This window comes from Tripterygium wilfordii, chromosome 17 (genome assembly GCF_013401445.1).
Source record: "Tripterygium wilfordii isolate XIE 37 chromosome 17, ASM1340144v1, whole genome shotgun sequence".
NCBI classification, from domain to species: Eukaryota; Viridiplantae; Streptophyta; class Magnoliopsida; order Celastrales; family Celastraceae; genus Tripterygium; species Tripterygium wilfordii.
The window spans coordinates 2,375,926-2,396,634 of NC_052248.1; the positions used below are offsets into that span (position 1 = coordinate 2,375,926).

A 20,709-nucleotide genomic window follows, 5' to 3' on the forward strand; every position below is an offset into this window, starting at 1 on the left:
CCCTCCCTTTATAATTCTCAGGGGTGGTGCTTGGACGGTTTGTTTGGGCGATATTTTAGAGAGATGAACACAGACGAAAGAAATGGGAGGTTTTAATTATTTAACGCCCATTATTCCCCTTCTTATTTTTAAATTTTTTATTAATTAAAATTTATCTTTCTTTTGTGTTTGTTCGGTAACGGATCGGGATGGCGAAAAAAAAGTTCTAAAGCGGGAAAGGTATAACCGGCAAATGAATTATTTTATACCAGCATTTCAAACACTATAACGTAATTGTCAGCATTTAAATTATCAAAATTAATATCAACATTAATGTTTCTCTCAAAATTATCCTCCAAAGGAGCCTACAAATACTAAACAATGACTACTTGAATATTTCTTAGTTGCATTTTCTCTCCTGAAGCAATTTTATATTTTTCTATGTAATTTTTTTTAATGACGTGATAATCGGCACCCTCTTTTCTTTGAGGGTGTATTAGATAAATTTATGGTCACACAAATCACATGGTGTTAGGTAAACACATGATAATTCTTTGTACGAACTCGACAGAGATAGAAAACATGACCTTCAAAAGGCAAAGCTCTCTCCTAACCATTGAATTATGAACTAATTTCCTTAAATATATATATATTCTAGACAAATTTTTTTAAATGAAAAGGAGTAAAAGAAAACATTATATTAAATAGCAAATGTGGAATGACAAAAATACCCTTCATGAAAAGAAGCAAAGAAAGGTCACATGGAGTGTTTTGGCATGAGTCAATTTAGCAATGATGGGATAGCATCATTTGTACTTGCGGCACTCGAAACCCACTCGAAACCCAAAATAGAGAGACTAGAGAGTGTGATGGATGGTCCACACGCATGAGACCGGTCACTTTCTTTCTTCCCCATCAAAGCTAGCTCCTCCTCCTCCTCCTGGTGCAGTCAACTTTTTTTCATGAATGCGATTCTTGCATTTATAAACCTAACCACAAAAATAAAGCACAAAAGGCGAAAAGGCCTACTTCTTTTATTAATGGTGCACGGCCTACTTTCTTTATTATTATTATTTTTTTTTTATATGGCTTTTTGGTGGTCTTTGTTATAGTGCCTACTTTCTTACACTTCATGATTTAATAACTTTACTTTTTAAATCATGTGAAATTTTGATGATTTACAAGTTTGGCTAGAAAAATTCTCTAGTTGTATTTCTACGTTAATTGTTTATGAGACTATAAACCCTTCTATTTCAATAATAAATTATGTTTTGATATAAAAAAAAGCATATATATATATGTGTGTGTGATTATTATTATTATACATCAAATAAATTGTGTATAAATAAAATACTATTTAGTATCAAAAAAAATAGAGCTTGTTATAGTTTAGTAACCTAAAATTTTTGAAGTGCGACGAATTTTTTTATTTTTGATGATCAAGTTGTAATTAAAAAATTGTACGAAAATCTCTAAGAAAAATGAGTTTGTCGTGTTTTATAACTTGATTAGTCTTGACAAAAAAATAAAAATAATTATATCGTAGCGATCCACATCTCTCGATAACTAGTATAATGTACCCTATCAATAAATCTAAATCATATGAGCTAATGTATGTGTTGATGGAGAGAACAAAGATAAATTTTTGTGTGTAGTGAAAGTCAAGAAACGATGGGATACATATTCTTTACATTCATGCGTTGGAATCAAGAACCCTACATAGGCTTTTGCACCATAAAAGATAACATGGATTGTAGCTTTTGCCTTTATAGGTGCATTACCCAAAAGTGGAGGCAAAAAGAGGAAGAGACTTTGTAAGCAAGTGAACATTTGAGCCTTTTTAAAATGGAGTAAGTTTACATTTTTTTAAGTAAAAATTGGTAAATTTGAAATATGTTTGTGGTTTGGAATCGAATTTTTGACACACATATGTCTAACCCAATCAATTGTCAATCGAGTCACCTCTCGTTGATATACAATCACTTATATATACTCACTTGTGTACTTTTGTTTTCAATTTTTTTATGGTTTTGGCATCCCTAATAAATAAAAACAAGGATGTTTGGGATATTATTAGCTGAAAGGCTAGAATGACTTAATAAGGATCCACAGAATTTATTTAAAATAATAAGCATGAATATGTGAAGGGTAAAGAGAGACTTGGTTGGAGACATAAAAACATGTCGGTCCAATGAAAATAAAAGAAGAAAAACATGTTGGTATGTGCATGTAACTGGTGACTAGACCATGAAACAATGAGTATGATTGAAAAGAACGGAACATGGTATTAGAGTCCGGTTGCGGGGTGTGTGTTTGAGGCTCAAAGAGGCCCGTTTAAAAAAAATCGTGACAAGTATATCATCATCTCTGAGCACGCAAAAGACGTGGCAAGTAGACGAGCACATCTGAATATGAGTTCGATATAACTTGTGTGTGAGGGAGAGTATTGAAACCCACACAAAATCTCACATTAGAAAAATAGAAAGAACTTGTATAAGGTACGAAAACGTTCAACCCAATAGCTTAAGCTTTTGAGTAAGATGAGTTTTCTTCCATGACATATAAACCCATATTTAGACCCATGTAACATGGGCTCAACCCAATCCAAATTTTCCCACGCTTTACAGATAAATGTATAAAATGTATGAGTTTCATCAGTATGATAAATTAAAACCACTGTTTTTTATTTATCAATTTGATTATGGTCATAATAAAATTTGATGGAAGCTTATGGTCATTAGTAAATAAATAAATAAATAAAGTGGTGGTAGGATTTACATTGGATTGTGCATCTGTGCCCCGTACACGTTACGCTATCTCAACTTTTTTTTTTTTAAAAAAAAAGAGAAGGTCAAGTGACCTACCCAAGATTCCCTAACCTGAAAAGAATAAAAACTGATGTAATATGTTGCAAAATAATTATTATAATAATATATATTTTTCTTTTAATTATATATATATATATATATATATATGTTCTCTGCTTCAAGCTAGGTAGTATAATTATATGGAGAAATTATTAATTTAAAGGAATCGGATCCCTCACCATGATTAAATTAAAAAAGTTTGGTAAAGCATCTGGATCCTACTTTAATTATCTGTTTTATTAATCCAAGATGCTTGGCACAAAAGCTCTTGCTTATAGGAATTGGACATTATTTATATTATTATAATTATTTTTAAATATTAACAAATAATAATACAAATATTTCAGTTACAACTATATTACCAAAAAACATAATAATATAATGAAAACATTATATTTAATCAAATTTAGATGTGGATCAGTTCAAAGAGTTCTTTTTTTTTTTTTTCCCCTTTTTTTAATAGGTAGTAGAATCCAATGTGTGGGTATATAGAACCATGAATGCGAAATAAGATGCCTAATACATGTTCCATATCAGTTGTAAATCTTATCTTCATGAACAATGTAATTTTTTTTTAATCGGGGAAAGGGAGATTTGAACCATGACCACCAGAGTGATACACATCATTATTATCACTCTAACTAGTCGCTTGGGTGTACGAACGGTATAATTAACCACACGTATCAACATCTACCTTTCCCTTGGTGCAGCCCCTCCAACCACAATATGGGATGTACAGTGATAACAAATAAATTTTTAATCTAGATTTTGTTCCACCAATTATAGTTGAGTTGGGTGGACTGGAAATTAGTGATTATGAGAAAGGAAGAAGATAGAAGGTAAGATGACAAGTGACATCCATGTCACCCACCGATCCATTATCTCATATAATCATTTGAAATCTCATTGACTTTATTTTTTTACCCTCCAACTAAAACAATGGCAATCCTTTTTTTAGTGGGAAAAAAAAAGTAAGAAATCATGATTTTGGTGATAATATAGTTGGTGAATTTATCGGGGTATGGATTAGATAGATCTTAAATTTGATTTTCATCGGTAGCATTATCTTTGTAGCCATACGTTTGGCTTTGACTTAATTTATCTTGTTAGTGAAAATTTTTGTACGCATAGATATGATGATCTGAATTTGTATGTTATTATTCTTGATTATAAAAAAAAAATTATATTAATTATTGAGCTTATCTTTCGCTATTTCATTTTCACATTTGAGATTAAAAAAAAAGGCGATCAGGCTGAATGGCTATTCGTCAAAAGCCCAGCCAATAGCAAGTTTTAAAAAAGGCCCTCAGTGGTGGGCCTCTCATTCAGCCCAAGGAAAACTGCCGACTACTCGGGGCCCTAAACAAAGCTATCCTTCATGTCTCTTCCCATTGCGATCTCTCTTTCCGGAAATGCAATCGCCATGTTTCCATCTCTGCTTGTCCTTGCCTCAGCTAGGGTTTCCCTCTGCAGACTCTAAATCCTCCATTTCTGCATCTTCTCCAGCATACATCTCCTCGTTATTGAACCGAATCGAATGACATCTTTGCACCTAATTTGCTTCTATCTTATCACTAATTTCGCGAACAAAAACAGTGATCTGGAGTTTGATGTGAAACCATTCTCAGCGGAAACGAACCCATCCATCTGAGCTTACCGGTTCCTGGAAGGTATCTGAGGTGAGCGGCTGAGCGCTACACCAATATTTGGTGACGAGATGCTGTCACAGGAAAGCAATGGCCACCATATGATACATTCGCACAGGAAACTTGACGAAAAGGAGTTTGCCTGAGAACCCAGTCCACTTTGGCGAGGAAGAGATGCTAGACATGCAGGATGCAACCGTCCTTAGGCTGCTGGGTGGTGTCACTGCTTATGTTGATGTCAACAAGGATGGCATCCTTTGCATTGGAGTTGGGTGGTACTCAGATGAGGGATCAACCTTGTTATGAAAAGGGATTATGAGATGGATGGAAAGCTCAAAGAGGTGCAATGGAAATCGGAGGTTAAGAGAAGGCGGCCTGATCCACTGCCCTTGTAAATTCACTCTCAAGATCAGTTAGCAGTTTCCATGCTCCAAACCAGTAAGCAGTCAGCAAAAATTGTAAAATTAGCTCTAGCACCGATCAAATGTTTTCAAATACAAATAATCACATTCATACACCAGCAAGATTGCTTGTCTAATAAAGGTAACTCTCAAATGGCAAAATCTACATATAAAATTACGGGAATGAAAGGAACCCAGCAGGTTTAGCACATGATGGAGCAGGATATGGTTTCCTCTTTAGATAGGCTTGATCTTGAAGTGAAGGGAGATAAGCGAAAAAACAAAGCACTTCAAATCCTGCAATCACATGGAATGCCAATAAATATCTGTGTAAGGATGTGTGAAGAGAAGTGGTATGATAATGGAAACCTTGAAACACTACCAAAAGGCCATTGCAAAAGTCAACTAACAGAAAAACCAAGCAAAAGAAGAATCCGTTTCGAAGGATTTAAAATGTATGAGCGAAACAACAAGAAGAATGAGAAAGAAACACAGACCACCTTCATCCAGATGGCACAGAACTTTTCGCATCAAGATAAATATCCTATCTAAACAAAGATAACGCCAACCAATATAAACATTCTTTCTTTTATTGAATGCAGGTTTTAGTCTCAATCAATGAAAATGAATCAGAAATGTAGAAATCACCATTGCATGCAGCTTTTTGGATGCGATTAGTTTGTCCCACAACTATTCAGAACACAACACCCTCAATTTTGCAAGTGTTCAGGGATTATATGCATTTTAGTTTTTATAAGCAATAACCATCTTTCTTGTTTAGTTGATTTACACTTAAAAAATGAACAAACCCACATCAGAATAGGTCATCAAAAACTCAATAATAAGTACACACGTCTAAATGACTGCATATAATTTCATGGATATGCATATCATCTCATCATGTAGAATTCTTATTCAACCTTCTCTCCTTGAACATGGAGGGATGTAGGCCCAAAGGTCCCAAACACAATGGATGTATAAAACAACCTTACTATAAATCTAGGTGGTAAAAAAAAAAGAAGCAAACAAGTCCGGTGCACAAAGCTCCTACAGTGGGCAAGGTCGAGGACAAGTAGTTCTAATGGAAACAGTTTCTGGGGTACAAGTACACTCTGGTTGAAAGTCGTTCGAGCTTTTCCTAGGAGGGCTCGTGTAAGTAGGAAACAGATAATCTTTATCCAATGGTTAAATGCTCTTAAGGAGAATAGTAATTCACTATTCTTAACAATAGGGCCTGGAGACTTCTTGGTTCATCATGCTAGTGCTCTAGGTTTACATACAACTGCGTTCATCTTAGTAAAAGGCCCTTTAGATGCACGTGGTTCTAAGTTAACGCCAATTTGATCACAAGGTAAGGAATAAACGGTAACCACACTGTAATCCAAGTCAATTCCAGGGGTTTAATCATATTCCCCCAGTATCCCTTGATTAGTCAATAACAATAACTGGATTAGCCTAATCTCTTAAAAATTCGTATTAACTGGTACAAAGGAAGCGAAAGGGAATTAAATTTAAGTACCCTCTTATCAACTTCATGGTATAAAAGTTCTTTTGTTTTTGAGGGTAAACGGAAGAAGATTCTGTATTACAATTCATACCATGAACATTAAAAGTGTTCTCCTGTCATACATACTCTATACTAGTATCCATTTCATATAATCAAGAAGACAACTATCATCACATATGGGACATTGTAGCATATATTCTCTAAATAACAGAGACTCGTAGGTGATATATAAGCAAGAAACCACATACGAAAATGAAGAGTTCGTACAAAGCTGACCTGAACAAGATAATAGAAAATTCTAAGGCCCTCAGGATCCTTGCTACTCTGAACATCAACAAGCGAGCCAATCTTAGAAGTAGTGAAGGAGATATGCTCGTTCCCCATCACAATTTCCAGCTCTTGCCTCCCCACCCGGTCCGGCTCTGGCCAGTTGTTGTCGTCTTCCTTCATAATCTGTATTTCAGTGATATTAACCATCAAATTAACTGTTAAACCATAAAACCTAGCAAAAATATTCCGGGGGAGACACTGACCTCACTTTCGGAGATAATTCGGCGGCACTCCTTGATAACGGCGGGGGTGAGGAAAACCTCCTTGCGGATCATTGTATCGTTCTTGTAGTTGGAGTTGTTGGCATAACGGAGCTTTCCGTCCGGCCTGAACTCGAACTCCAAGAACTCGTGCCCGAACTTCCCCTTGTGTCCTACGTAGTATCTCAGGTAGAACTCTCCGCTATCGTCCTCCGCTGCCATTCTCTCTCTCTCTCTCTCTCTCTGTGCGCAAGTTCGGCTTAAAATGGAGCCCTTGCTATGTAAAGAATCCAGAATTTTAATAGGCCGTAAAACCGTTTGAGGCCCAATTAAGTGGGCTTCAAGCCTGACCAGCTGAATAGGATGGAAAATAAGCCCATAAAAATTGGGCTGGGCTGATGCATCTCTACAACTGAAATTTTCTTGAATTACCAATAGGGACTTGTGATCACATTTTCTTAATTTAATCTCTCTGTTTCATCTTCATAATTTATTTTGTTATTTACTCATACAATTGTAATTCATCTCATTTTTCATGTAGCATTTACTTCTGAGTTTTAGTTAAAGAGTACTTTTATATCATCAAGACCTACCAATATATATACACACGACAGTTCTCACATGCAAAGGTTCGTCTACTAACGTTCACGACAATTCTTCATTTGAACATTCAAAAAATACACTCGTTAATATAGCTAATTCATGTTCTCATGGTAAGACAGAAGGAGATAGTTTCCATACACAAAATTTTCATAAAAGAATATTTTATTCATAAATTGTAAAGGGGTAACCAACGAGAGTTAACTTAGTTGATAATCGGTTGGGTTAGACATTTGAGTGTCCAAGGTTTGATTCCAATCGCAAACATAATTCTCGGGTTGTATTTAAAAAAAATAAATTGTAAAGGGGTAAAAAGGGTAACAAATTTGCACATATCTTAATAAAATTCACACAAGTATCCAATGAAAGAAACAAATTAACAATACAACAAATACAGCACTGCCTCTTTCCTAGACCATGAATGCAACAACTATGGTCCCTAACACACCCATCAACCAAACATTCATGTGCCCAAATACACCAATAGCTCCACTATGGGCCGGTACTGTAGATGGTGTCGACGGCGAGGATGTGGTGGTTCCGGGCGTGGTTGAAGGAGTAGTAGTCCCGGGGGTGGTGGGTGTGGAGCTACCGGGGGAGGGGGTGTCACTGGAGGCGGCAGCCACAACATTGACAGACACCTTCATGCCTCCACCACAATGACCTAATGCAGGACATATGAAGTACAAAGAGCCAGCCTTGTTTAAAGCAATTTTTGTGTTTCCATCATTGTAGGTTTTGATTGAATTGCTTGAACTGCAACTGGTGTAGTCTGTGGAAGACACTTCGGATACTTGGTGGCTGCTATCATAGTTGAACACTGATTTTTAATGGGGAAAAAAAAACATTAGAGATTTTTTTTTTTTATGAACTTTATGATAAAAATTAGAATTGGACCGACATTAATTGAACAACATATTATTGGGTTGGATAAAATTAACAAAAATATGAAAAATTTAAATTACCTAAATTGTCTCCAACAGTAAATGTTTGAGCAGCAGCCCAGGTGGAGTAATCAAATCCTTGGGTCCAGCCGAGGGAGTCACCGACGATATGGTCCACCGCCTGGACTGCCGGAGCGGCTACCAGGAGAACAAGGAGAGCAGTGATAGCCATGGCCATATATGTATAAATAATATAACCAGAAGAGATACAAAAGACAATGACAATGAAATGGCAAAGCACTTGAAGCTTGTTATATAGAGAAGCAATTTTGTTAAAGAAACTTGGAGAAATATTAATATATTGTATAAAATGGAGGAAAATTCAATACTGAATACCTAAATATAATTATTTATGTTACCAACTTCTTAGGTCTAGTGTCTACAACATCCAAAATAATAATAATAAACTCCAATTTAATTGTCTAATATGTATCTCAAGATTATAATTTCACATCGGTTTGACATAACCTAGTCGAGTGGCTTATAAGCAGAACCTAGATCCTCTCACTTCAACAACGCATTTTTGGAGCCTAAATACTATTATGAGATGACTCATAAAGAATAAAGCCTTACGGGTCCAATGTATCAACCAAACAACACAAAGAGGACAATTTGCATTGCGAATTTCAATTGTATTAATGTCAACTAATGTGTTGAGAAATACAATGATTGCACCATATAGATCATTGATTTTCTAACATTAGTTTTATTATTGCCACCTAATACTTATATAGAAAACCTCATCGTGGAGAGATTAGGTTTGCATGATCTCATTCTTTTGATTTCTGTTGAGTGTGGACAGTTGTTTTGGTCAATTTTCATCAGCAGATCAATAATGGTTGTCATGTTATGTTACTAATAATTGATAAGGAGTTGGTAGGGTTGTTGAAAGCAAGTACGTTATTTTACTCACAAAAACAATAACATATATATATATATATATATATATATATATATATAATATTAATTAAGCTACCCTAGTAGTGCAAGACAAGAATATTAGTCTATTACAACACACATTTTTCTCTGTTACAGAAATTGTAAGAATAGCATTTGTAATCAGTCTGTTAAAGGTCTGTTTGGCTTTACTATCATGTTAAATTCATGCCAGCAAATGAAGTTATCATATGAATCTTCATAATCACATAATCCTCTGATTTGTCAGCGAAGTCAACTTTTGACAATCTGTTTTTGGTTTGATTGAAACTGGGTCGACCCGTTCTTTTCAGATTTGACCCAACAACTGCTTGTGCTGTCATTTCCATTTCCATTTTTTTATAAACTAAATTTATTTGGACTAAATCCGAGAACCAAAGTAGCTCAGATGGTACTCATGAGTCATAGAGGGTCTCCGGTTCACATATATATAAAATATAAATAGAATGAAGTTAAATATTTTTACCAGGCTTTATACCACACTCTAAACCCGACAAAAATCATAATCACTTGCCACTCTAGTTGAGCCCAATAGTCATCATCGGCCAATCACACAGTCATCAGCCCAAATCAGAAATCCAGAGAGTTGGGCTCGAACTCAGCCTTCCAAGACCAGCCCACGTAGGTAATACTCCAGTAAAAAGTGCTAAACCTTGAAGCAAGGGAAAAAAACCAGAACATCATCACATTTAAACGAAAACATACATGAACTCTTAGAAAGTGCAAAATTAGATGCAAATGAAATGAGACGCCCTCACTTTTTCTTTTCTTTTCTGATTATTTCTTCCTCCTTTTCTAAGGTGAAATGAGGTCAAAGACCAGGAAATGTAATTTGTCTAATGAAAAAGAAAAGAAAAGAAGAAACCACGTATGTAAACGGACTCAATATATGAAAACCTATAACTAAAATGATGAAATCAATGTAATAGAACAGTTACACACTCTGGTATCCAGATTCAAATCAACAAAACCAGCACACAAGTTCAGTGCTAACCGCCATGATATAACATGCCCAGCAAGTTGCAAGTTGCAGGTAGCAAATAGCTGCTCACATCAGAGGGTTTTGTTTGCTTGTTTTCTTCATTGGCAAGTGGCAATTAGCAAACGTTAAAGGTTATAAAGAGTTTGATACAAGGGCAAAAAAATAAGACTAAAAAACAGAGTAAAGCATGTTCCCACACCATTTGAGGGAGCGTGTAAATCACCCATCAAAATCCCTGCATGCTGTTTCTTGTACCCATCCAAGTTCCACCTTCAGAGGGATGTGGTGTCCAACTTCTCCTGAAATTTGATTCCAGGATTTCATGCCTTCTGAGACTTGAATGAAGACCATGTTATGCTCATTTCATGTAGTGTTTATGATTCACTTTTTCAAAGCACATTTATGAACAAAAGCCAGTTTGGATTGAAGATAGAAACCTATTTCATCCATTGCAACTGGGTGCAGATTTAATTCCATAATGATGAAATGTATGAGGTGGTATACTAATGTTTTTCCTTTTAGAACTACATCGCAAACGTTAAAGGTTATAAATAGGCCAGAGATCTACACATTGAGCAAAACAATCAGGCAAAAATGGAAAAGCAGGGAGAGTGTTCATCTACCAGTGTGAAGACACTGAACGAGTCGGGGTTGTCTTATGTGCCTCAGCGTTTCGTTCTTCCTTCACTGCAGCGTCCAGACCCAAGCCTCAACCACTCTGCAGACCTTCCAACCGTGGACCTTTCCACATTGCACCAGCCTTTCCTCAGGACTGTTGCTATTAATGGGATACAAAAAGCCTGCAAAGAATTTGGATTCTTTCAGGTAATATTCATGGTGAAAACGATTCTATGTTTATAATGTGCATGATTTTATATTATTGCTCTCTTAAATTGGGACATCACATTCTATTCAGTAATAAAGTTCTGTCAAATGAGAAAGTTTAGGTCTCCATAATCAATCACAACGTGCCATATCGACACGTGTAGGGGGCGATCATGCCATATAATTTTAGGAAATCCCACCTGTATTTTACGTACCATATAACGACATGCATGCATGGTTTTGTTGCTATAACTACAGTTGTCTTATGTGACAATTTACTTAAAAACTCACGGGTTCTCAGGTGATAAACCACGGGATCCCAAATTCTGTAATGAACGATGCTCTAGAAGTGGCAATGGACTTCTTTAACTTGCCCATCAAGGAGAAGATGCTTCTACTGTCAGCCAACGTTCATGAACCTGTCAGGTACGGCAGCAGTCTAAATCAAGTGAGAGATAAAGTTCAATTTTGGAGGGACTTCATCAAGCATTACTCACAGCCTATCTGCAAGTGGATCCATCTCTGGCCTGCAAATCCACCGAGTTACAAGTGAGTAAATCCCACATTATTTTAGAACTCCTATAACATACAATACTTGACAACCTTTTCATCAGTGTAAGGTATAAACGGTCTTTCATTACATTACATAGGGAGAAAATGGGAAACTATGCAAAGGCAGGCCAAGTGCTATATAAGCAACTAGTGGAGGTTGTTATAGAAGGTCTAGGGCTTGAGGCAAATTACCTACAAGATGAAATAGAAGAAGGCTCACAAGTCGTGGCCACCAATTACCATCCGGCGTGTCCCCAGCCAGAGCTCACATTAGGCATGCCACCGCACTCTGATTATGGATCACTGACCATCTTACTTCAGAGCTGCCAAGGGCTCCAAATCTTGGACTGCAACAAAAACTGGATACCAGTTCCGGTAGCAGAAGGTGCACCGATTTTTCAGTTGCAAGATCAATTAGAAGTAATGAGCAATGGCCTATACAAGAGTGTTGTTCACCGTGTAACTCTAAGCCCCGAGAAAAATAGGCTTTCAATAGCAAGTTCACAGCCTACCTTTGAACAAGAAAATGGGGCCAGCACCAGCGCTCGTGGACAAACAACACCCAGTGACCTACAATGAATTCAGTTTTGAAGACTTTCTTGATTATATTTCAAGCAATGATATCACAGATGGAAGGTTCATTGACACCCTAAAGAATACTCCATAAAAGAACGTGCAACAAGGTGAAAGTACTAGGTGGAGTTGAATATGATTTAAAATTCACGAAGAGCAAATTGAGTTAATATTTCTTAATGGTACGTGTATTCAATAAAATGATAGCAAAGAATGTCACTGTTCTTGTCTTCGTATTCTTTTCTCTTTAATGACCGCCAAATCTGATACCCGTGAAAAAGAACAAATGAAGAAACAAATGCTAATGCCCTTTAATAAATATTTATCTTAATTATTTTGTTTTCCAGAAAGTCAAATCAATTTCTTCAGCATCAGAAACCTCAGAGAAATTCCAATGGATAAAATGCAGTAACAAAGAAATGGAAGTTGACACAGACTAGAATAAACTTAACAAATTATTTCATATATTCATAGCACTGTAAAGTACATATACCGGTTAAAGTTTGTAATGGTAGACAAATTTCACCGTTAATTTATCCTCCAGATTACTGCTTGAAAATAGTCACTGAAACTACAGCTGATGAATTAGAAACCTAATCTTTCTAAAAGTTCATTGAATCACAATGAATCTTAATGAAAATCTTTGATAATGCAATAAAAATTTTACTGATTTGTTTTATATGGAAATAATTATTTTAAGTCCACAATGAATTAAATTTTTCTCCATTGCCCATGACAGCTATGCAAAGACTTGTGGGAAGCCGCTATATGAGAATGAGAATTCCCAATATTATCAACAAATGTTCTTAGTAATAAGTTAGATACAACATGTCAAGGATAACGTCAAAAGGTGAAAAGTTAAGCATCAAAATAAGGCTCTAAAGTTGGAAGTGGCGACCTGATTTCAATTGATCAATTTAACTGCCTTATCAAGTGTAACGTGAGATGCCAGCCAATAATAACAATAATAGAAACAATTACCTGGGAAAAAAAGAGGGGAGTTTATTTCCACCTCACTAGTTGGGAGTTGGGACATTCAGTAAAGGATTTGAAAATTGGAACTACAAAGAAGCAGGAAATGCTGATTACTTTTTTCAGACCGAGTTGTCAAATGGAAAATTAAGGTATAATCAGAGCCTGAAAGAGTTCATAGCTCTGGCTCACAGTAAGACAAAAAGAAGGCTTTCTGGTCCATTCCTTTTTTATTCAACAGATGAGTCATTGACTTGCAAAACCATACATCGGCATAGAACGGGTTTTTTTTTTCCTTCCATTGAAAGAACAGCAAACCGACACCAGTGAAGGATATCTTTCTCATCTTCTCAAGCACATATGTAGTCTTCATTTTAATCAATCAACATTTTATTTTTACTCCTTACACAATACAATTAAGCAGATCATCACAACTGAAACAAAAAAAAAAGAATATCATTCAGTTAAAACAAATCCACAATCATCGCCAGAATCATCTTCACCATATTCGAAATTCCTGAGAAGGATTGGCATTGCCATGTTTTTCAACATATCAGATTTATATAGTTTCAGACGATCATTAATGTAAGATTACTCATTCACAATTTAATAAGACAGTAAGTTACTAAATCCATGTTAATCTGGAACCTCAAATGACAAAATCGATCATGTATTGTAAATGATTAAGTAAATGAAACATCAAATCGATGCTGATAAATGTGCGTCAAAAGAATTAAATTGGATGTTCAATTCGCATTGAATTACAACTGATTTAGTCAAAAAATGGACCTCCAAACACAATCGACAATCGGACGCTATCTGTCCAGAAATCGGAACAAGAACGCTACTTACCTAAGCATACAAAGAACGACAAGAATCGCCAATTCCTCTTTGGTCATCTGCATCTCACGTGCCACTCTCTGCCATGCCATCTCTCCCTCCTCCTCTCTCTGTACCCAGCAGAACCGTCGGTGTTGCGAAGAATCTATGACATATGGATGAAAAGAACCAGAATTTCATAGTAAGTGCCCTTTTGGTGCACAATTTTGCGCCACAATATATGCTACCTAAACAATTTTTAGACGATGAACCTCCAGCTGCAGGCCGGTGTTTTGTGGTTTACGTTAATCAATGGTAATTGATTCTGCAAGAGGTGTCAAGGGCCGGGCCGACCCGTTGCAGCAGTCCAGGGCGGCCAGTTTTACACTTTCCGGCTCTGGGTCGGCCCTATAGACTACAGTAGTAAACGGGCCCATCCAAGCTTTTTGGCCCGCAGTGTCCGGACCAAAGATAATGCGGACTCAGCCAAGAGTTTTCCTCAAATGGGTTTTGTTCATTTCTCATTCGATTTAATCTCTGACTCCCTCTGGTTCAAATGACAGCAGCATGTCATACCTTCACCACTAAACCCATTTTTGTTCTCTTCATGAACTCTGAAGGGATTGTTGGTTGTGGCAAGAGGATGACAATGGGGGAGATTTGAAGGGATTGTTGGTGTGATGTTGTTGTTGTTGGTGGAGGTAGATGGGGGAGGGTGGTGGATGCGTATGGTTTGGAGTTGACAGATGAAGTGGTAAGGGTTAGGGATTGACGATGGTTGTGACTGTGAAGATGGAGGTTAAGGGGAAGATGAAGATTAACAGTACATGACAATGGTGTGTGTTAAGATTGGACATCTTCGCGAGAAATTAGAGTGCACTTGATAAACCGTGAGGTGCAAATAATACTCATTGGGAAAAAAGGCTGGCGCAGCCCGGTTATGGTAGGCACAAAGGCCACTATACGACAGGACCTCTCCTTTGGTGGCAACAGGCCCGGCGAGACGAAGGCGCTCGAGTTCTCTCTTGTAGCAGGCCGGCCAGCCACCTCTACATTCTCCATAGGCCCATTTCCCATCATACAAATCTCTGTCGCGTTTCTCATTCTTCAGCTCCCTAGAAATGAACTGTCCGAGCTCTCCAGATTTGCGGCTAGTAACAGCTGACAAATATTCCACTGATTCGCCTCAAACAATTCAACCACAAGCTCTGTATAACGCTAAGTATACCATTGGAATCCATTGAGGCATTCACACTAACAAATAATGAAGAAAAAAACCTACACCTGCATGCAGCAGGGTCATCAGCACTCAGCAGGCTCTAAAGTAGATGCCAAAACTTGCACTCAGAGCATGCTGGATCCATGGCAAGTCACACTTGCTTAAAACATTTTGTGTTCTCGTTATATTTCCTTTCAGCAGGAGAAAAGAAACGAGTCCCAAATATGATATCAAAACCAAGAACGAACCGTACCGCATAAATAAGTTGCCTCACATGCTCCTCCATTTCAAATCTGTAGTATCAAAGCACATGAATGAACACATGAAGCGACTGTAGTATACATTTTAAACCATAAGCTAAAGAAATCTTTTCTAACATAAGACCACTTTATTCTAGTAGCTTCCGTCCTCGGAGAAAGAGAACCAAAATTGGAAAAAAAAAACACACATAGGAGATTGGAAGTGGGGTCACTTCCCACCCAACGTCGGGAACTGCCCAGGATCTTCAATGGCAGGGGCTCGGACATTGCTTGTCCCATCTCTTGCACTGAATCCTCTCGAACCACGACCACGGCCCCTGCCGCCTGGACCTTGGTACCTCCCTCCTACAGCTGGCTTCAAGAATTCATTGATGCTCACAGACTAAGAACATGAAAGCAGAAAATTTAATCATTCAGTATTGTAAGATATGACAAGTGAAAGTGTTAAATTACATGACTCCAACATGAAATCATTAAGCTATAAAATGAGAAAATTTTCAACTCCAATGAACATTTCAAACATAATTAAAGACCAGCCTAGTTCAGTAAAGAAGATGATTTCTCTATCTACCTTCTTCCATGGGTCAGTCTTGTGCAAGTGTTAAGTTACGAATGAGACATTAAAGAAGATGATAAGATGCGTGTTTGTAAAAAACTGAAATTCCTGCAGCATCTACAAGAGAGAAAGGAAACAGCATTCCATGTTGGCATGACAAATGGTGCCGATTTCTCCCTTTTAAAAAATTTGTCCGAGAGCTTTTTCTAATGAAGGTGCAAGGTGTAATGTAAATTTTGTTTACAAAGTTGAAGGATGAGAATTGGGGAGACTGAAGGTATTCTCTTTTCTTCTTTTTTCCTTTTATTCCCTAAAGAAGTCAACAAGCCCAATGCACACGACTTCTGCAGGGGTCGAAAGGTATATGAAGGACAGATGTAACCAGCTTGCCTCCTATTGCAACTTTGCAAGTTGGTTGTTTCCATTGTTTCAGAATATGATGCCTATGTTAATCTAATGAAAGTCCAGGTTATAAGTAACTTTGCCATTATCAGAGAGCCAACAGGCCAACCAAGTCAACAAATGAATAAATAAGCAATGGGAGATAGGCAGGATGACCATTGATAATAGAAAAGAATGGAAAACAATTATGCAAAGACCCACATTTTCACATCAGAAGACATAAATATTGGTAAATCAAAAGCAAAAACATGGTTCCCTAAAATGGAAAGGCACCCTGACATTCATGTATAGCAGATGATATGGAATTCATATGATGGACAGTAGTACCTTCTTCACTTTCTCATCCTTCTCAGCTTCTTTGCGTTTATCCTTCTCAGATCCCTAAAAGAAAAATTAGTGTAAATAAACATATTTGGTACAATAAATTAGAAGGTAACTGAATTTTTGAAAGGCACCACGAATCTTACCAATTTAATAAAAATGTCATCATTCCCCTTCTTGTTTGAAAGCTGTTGCATGGATTCAAACACTTTGACATCAACCTTTCTTTCCTCAGTCTTAAGTGCCTGGAGTGCTTTTCTCTTCTCCTCCAAGATCTTCTCGTACTCCTCAAGAGTCATCTCCTATATTTAGGACCAATTTCCAGTAATTCATCAATTTGATTAAATACGTAAAGTGAGCACAACTGAACCACGACTCCTGTAGTACAAATGTGAAACTGGTAATAGGAGTAAAGTAACACACTGTTCATATGAATAAAACGACATCATGAAAAAAGAATCCCGCCACCCCAAACCATAAGTTCTTAAGTTTTACAATCCTGAGAATCACAGAGAATTTAACTTCTTCTGACGAATGTGTGGGAAAAGCAGCTTCAGAGCATGAAAGAAACAATTTAAACATGTGGCAGTACAGGACATCATGACCTAGATCTCACATAATAAAACATTTTCAAAGGTTTTCAACACAAAATTTCACAGGAGGAAAAAGAAAAAAGAAAAAACCAGGAAGGACACGATGTAGAAATCCAAACAAAGCAGCCATAGATTGGGTGAACTAAAGAAATAACCTGATGATAGAAACATATTTACCTTATCCTCAGGTTCTTTTTCTTCAGATTCATTAGCAGGGGTTTCCTTGTTCAAATCAGTTGTAACCTCCTCCCCCACAGGCTTCACATCACCCGGACTCTTCTCATTAGCAGCTTCCTCGGTCACCCTACATGTTAGAGTAGCAAAATATTAAGTTAACAGATATTACAAGCATAATCCTGGTAACATTAGGAGCACAATACACCAAGATCCTGTACCACCATCATGTCCAAAATAAAAGAACTTGAACTCAAAACACAAGCATACTATGCATTATACACTTATAAGACCCAACCAAGCGGCAGTCCCCCCTATCCAATTTTTTCCCCAGCAGACTAGCACATATCTTAGGATTTATAGTTTCTAACTTTCTGTCTCTTTTTCTCTTAAATTTATTATCTATAGTTGATCAATTGATTTGACACCTAAGGCCTCTGTTCAATTGGGCACCCAGGCGAGCACACAAGAGAACAAATCACAGCTGGCAACCCTTTCAACCCAAAAGAAAGTGTTCTAAAAGAATATAAAGAATGGTCATTATTTTCCAATACAATAGATGGTTTTTAACTTATGCACTCACTGAGAAAGTTCATCAGTTGGAGATCCCCAGTTACCGCGGCCAGACCCTTCACGCTTAAATTCATTTCTACACATCAGAACAGGGGAAATAAGAGTGTAGATAACTATTTGAGAGAAAAAAATATAGACTAGCTAGAGATAAAACTATCAACTACATTGTAGAAAAAAGACTTCGATGAAGAGAACAAACTATAAAAATAAATATTTACCCACGCCCAGTGCCACTACGACGTTCAAAGGGCCTGCGAGTCCTCTCCTCATCACCAGCTTCTCCATTACTGAAATCACCACGGTAAGGACCACGAGGTCCACCAAAGCCACGCCTTTCAGAGGTTTTCACAGCCTCTCCATCTTCCGGAGCACCTTGACCAGCAGGCGCTCCAGTGTTGTATGAACTCTTGTTGAAGACGGACTCCCGATCATATCCACGTCCACCTCCACCACGAGCACGCCCATAACCACGTCCACTTCCACGACCTCCGCCTCGAACAGCTTCGGTCTTTGTCTCCCTCACTATATGTCATGCAATAAAAATTCAGACCTAATCATGTTCACATGCACGACATTGGGCTCTAAATCATTACAAGGGTAAAAGAAAAAGGAATAAAAAAGTTAAAAACTTAACCGCTTTTAACGCATTGATGTACATATATTTACTATAATTTACAAAACGACAAAAGGAACTGAAAGAAGCACAACAGACAAGCATGTCGTCCAGTGGTAGAGTTGCAAGGGTGCACCCTAGAGGTCAAAAGCTTAATTCCTGGAAGCAACCCACTAAAGGAGAGATCTTTTCTGGGATAATGAAGCAATTCTCAAGCAGAAGACCGTTTGCCGTCAGATTGGGGAAAAAAACACTACAACAACCACGAGACAGGGAAGACTATCAAATGTTTCTCCCTTAAGAGTCCAAGGGGAAGTACTTTCTAAGAATGAAGGCAAAAAGCAATTCCAAGGACATTGGAAAAGATTCTCCCTTAATTCCATATATTTACAATAAAAGCAACTCCATAAACAATGTTATCTTTCAAAACCAAAATCCGTATTCAGGCATAAGTCAATACATACCACAACAACCACTCAAAAAGTAACACAACACACAGACTATTAGTCTGTCACACATTAACGAACAGACAATACATGAAGTGCAACACTAATGAAGAGCAAGCAAACATGCAGATTCTAAAGCCCGAAAGCAAAAAACAACATGAATTTCCACATCAAACGCCATGCATCAAACACTTAAAAAACGGGAATAAAAAAATAAAGACAGCATGATGAAGAGAGAGTCACCAGCTTGAGCCGGAGGGAGTGGCTTTGATGGGAGTTTAGCGGGCTTGTTCTGCTGAGCAGAAGCTGCCGCCGGCTTACCCTGACCCAGCTCTTTCTTCGTCGCAGCAGCGACCTTCTGCTGCTGAGCCGCGATCAGTTGAGACGGGTCCTCCGCGTCATCTTCCAACAAATCGAAAGGGTTCATGGTCGCCATCTCCGTCTAATCCCAAAAATACCCCTCGATACTCCACGAACTTCACCTTCTCGGGCGACCAAGAAAAACCCTAGCTTATCAAATCCTCCATAAACACAGATGTGTATACATAGATCTATAAGTTACAGTTTCCGGCGATACAGAAGAAAAAAAACGACAGCAGAGAGTGAAAAAAAAAAACCCTAGCCGCAAGAGAGAGTGAGAGAGAGAGTGTGAGACCTAATCTGAAACGTCCACCTAACTTTTTAGTGGATGGTGGTGGGGGCGGTGGTGTGCGTTCAATGGAGCTCGTGAGTCGTGTGCGACTGGGATGTGATTATAATATTCATCTAAATTATTATTTAATATATATATATATATATATATATATTTTTTATTTATATATTTTTATCTTCGATTCTGAATTAATTACGTATGTACACTTATGGTGCGTTTGGTATGAGGGTAAGAATTTGGGGTTATAATTTGTTAATCATGTAAATGTTACAAGGGTAATAATAATTATGGAGAATAAGTGTTACCCTTGTTTGGTAAAGAAGGGTAAAATTTACCCAAGTATTCATTACTCTTGTTTGTTACGACTATACATTACTGGTGTAATACCATTACCCTTGTTTGTTATTATTGTAATGAACTAAACTAGAAAAAAGTGAGATTATATTTTTTATTGTTACGACTATCATGTACCAAAATTTTAAAAATATAGATACGTATGCATATATATACACACACAGCCAGACATATATATATATAATAACAATTGTTAACAATTTCAACAAAATAATCTGATAACATTCAAATCCATGACAAAGACGTAACACAAGAGTAGGGGTCATCATTTGGCCCGCGGACCTAGGTCCGAGCTCGGCCCTGCCCGACCCCTTGGGCGGGCATGGGCTCCTTTTTTTGGGTCAGCCCAACCCGAAGCCAGACACCTCAGGCCAATTTTGGCTCAGCCCGAGCCCGACCCAAACCCGACATTA

The 20,709-nt window shown here is 37.4% G+C and overlaps 3 protein-coding genes and 1 pseudogene across 4 annotated transcripts; 1 reads left to right on the forward strand and 3 right to left on the reverse strand.

The window, feature by feature from the left end:
- Positions 1–4,931: 4,931 nt before the first annotated feature.
- LOC119982162 (protein mago nashi homolog) lies at positions 4,932–7,183 on the reverse strand. Its single transcript, XM_038825393.1, has 3 exons — positions 6,934–7,183; positions 6,677–6,853; positions 4,932–5,190 (listed from the first exon to the last, which is right to left on the reverse strand). Exons 1-3 carry the CDS (start codon positions 7,150–7,152, stop codon positions 5,131–5,133), a joined length of 456 nt encoding a protein of 151 aa, XP_038681321.1. The 5' UTR covers positions 7,153–7,183; the 3' UTR covers positions 4,932–5,130.
- A 645-nt stretch (positions 7,184–7,828) lies between these two features.
- LOC119983021 (uclacyanin-3-like) lies at positions 7,829–8,704 on the reverse strand. The gene is made up of 2 exons (XM_038826668.1): positions 8,496–8,704; positions 7,829–8,350 (listed from the first exon to the last, which is right to left on the reverse strand). Exons 1-2 carry the CDS (start codon positions 8,650–8,652, stop codon positions 7,941–7,943), a joined length of 567 nt encoding a protein of 188 aa, XP_038682596.1. The 5' UTR covers positions 8,653–8,704; the 3' UTR covers positions 7,829–7,940.
- A 2,029-nt stretch (positions 8,705–10,733) lies between these two features.
- On the forward strand, positions 10,734–13,289 carry LOC119983199 (annotated as a pseudogene).
- Positions 13,290–15,602: 2,313 nt separating this feature from the next.
- LOC119983198 (RGG repeats nuclear RNA binding protein A-like) lies at positions 15,603–19,948 on the reverse strand. 2 transcript variants are annotated; one of them, XM_038826909.1, is made up of 7 exons: positions 19,534–19,948; positions 18,450–18,753; positions 18,242–18,307; positions 17,662–17,788; positions 17,038–17,193; positions 16,898–16,951; positions 15,603–15,994 (listed from the first exon to the last, which is right to left on the reverse strand). In XM_038826909.1, the coding sequence occupies exons 1-7, from the start codon at positions 19,724–19,726 to the stop codon at positions 15,821–15,823; spliced, it is 1,074 nt and encodes a 357-aa protein (XP_038682837.1). In that variant the 5' UTR covers positions 19,727–19,948; the 3' UTR covers positions 15,603–15,820. The 2 variants fall into 2 exon arrangements, with proteins under 2 accessions (XP_038682837.1, XP_038682838.1); XM_038826910.1 differs by lacking the exon at positions 18,242–18,307.
- Positions 19,949–20,709: the final 761 nt, after the last annotated feature.

Bases quoted from the DNA above. Each gene is read 5' to 3' on its own strand.
- LOC119982162 (XM_038825393.1), bottom strand. From the start codon at position 7,152: ATGGCAGCGGAGGACGATAGCGGAGAGTTCTACCTGAGATACTACGTA. The intron at 6,854-6,933 runs GTCAGTGTCTCC...ACTGAAATACAG, and splicing joins GAATTATCTCCGAAAGTGAG to ATTATGAAGGAAGACGACAA. The intron at 5,191-6,676 runs GTCAGCTTTGTA...ATGTGATTGCAG, and splicing joins TTTTCTATTATCTTGTTCAG to GATTTGAAGTGCTTTGTTTT.
- LOC119983021 (XM_038826668.1), bottom strand. From the start codon at position 8,652: ATGGCCATGGCTATCACTGCTCTCCTTGTTCTCCTGGTAGCCGCTCCG. The intron at 8,351-8,495 runs GTAATTTAAATT...ATTAAAAATCAG, and splicing joins TACTGTTGGAGACAATTTAG to TGTTCAACTATGATAGCAGC.
- LOC119983198 (XM_038826909.1), bottom strand. From the start codon at position 19,726: ATGGCGACCATGAACCCTTTCGATTTGTTGGAAGATGACGCGGAGGAC. The intron at 18,754-19,533 runs GTGACTCTCTCT...CATGACATATAG, and splicing joins ACTCCCTCCGGCTCAAGCTG to TGAGGGAGACAAAGACCGAA. The intron at 17,194-17,661 runs GTAAATATGTTT...TCCTAAATATAG, and splicing joins AAAAAGAACCTGAGGATAAG to GAGATGACTCTTGAGGAGTA.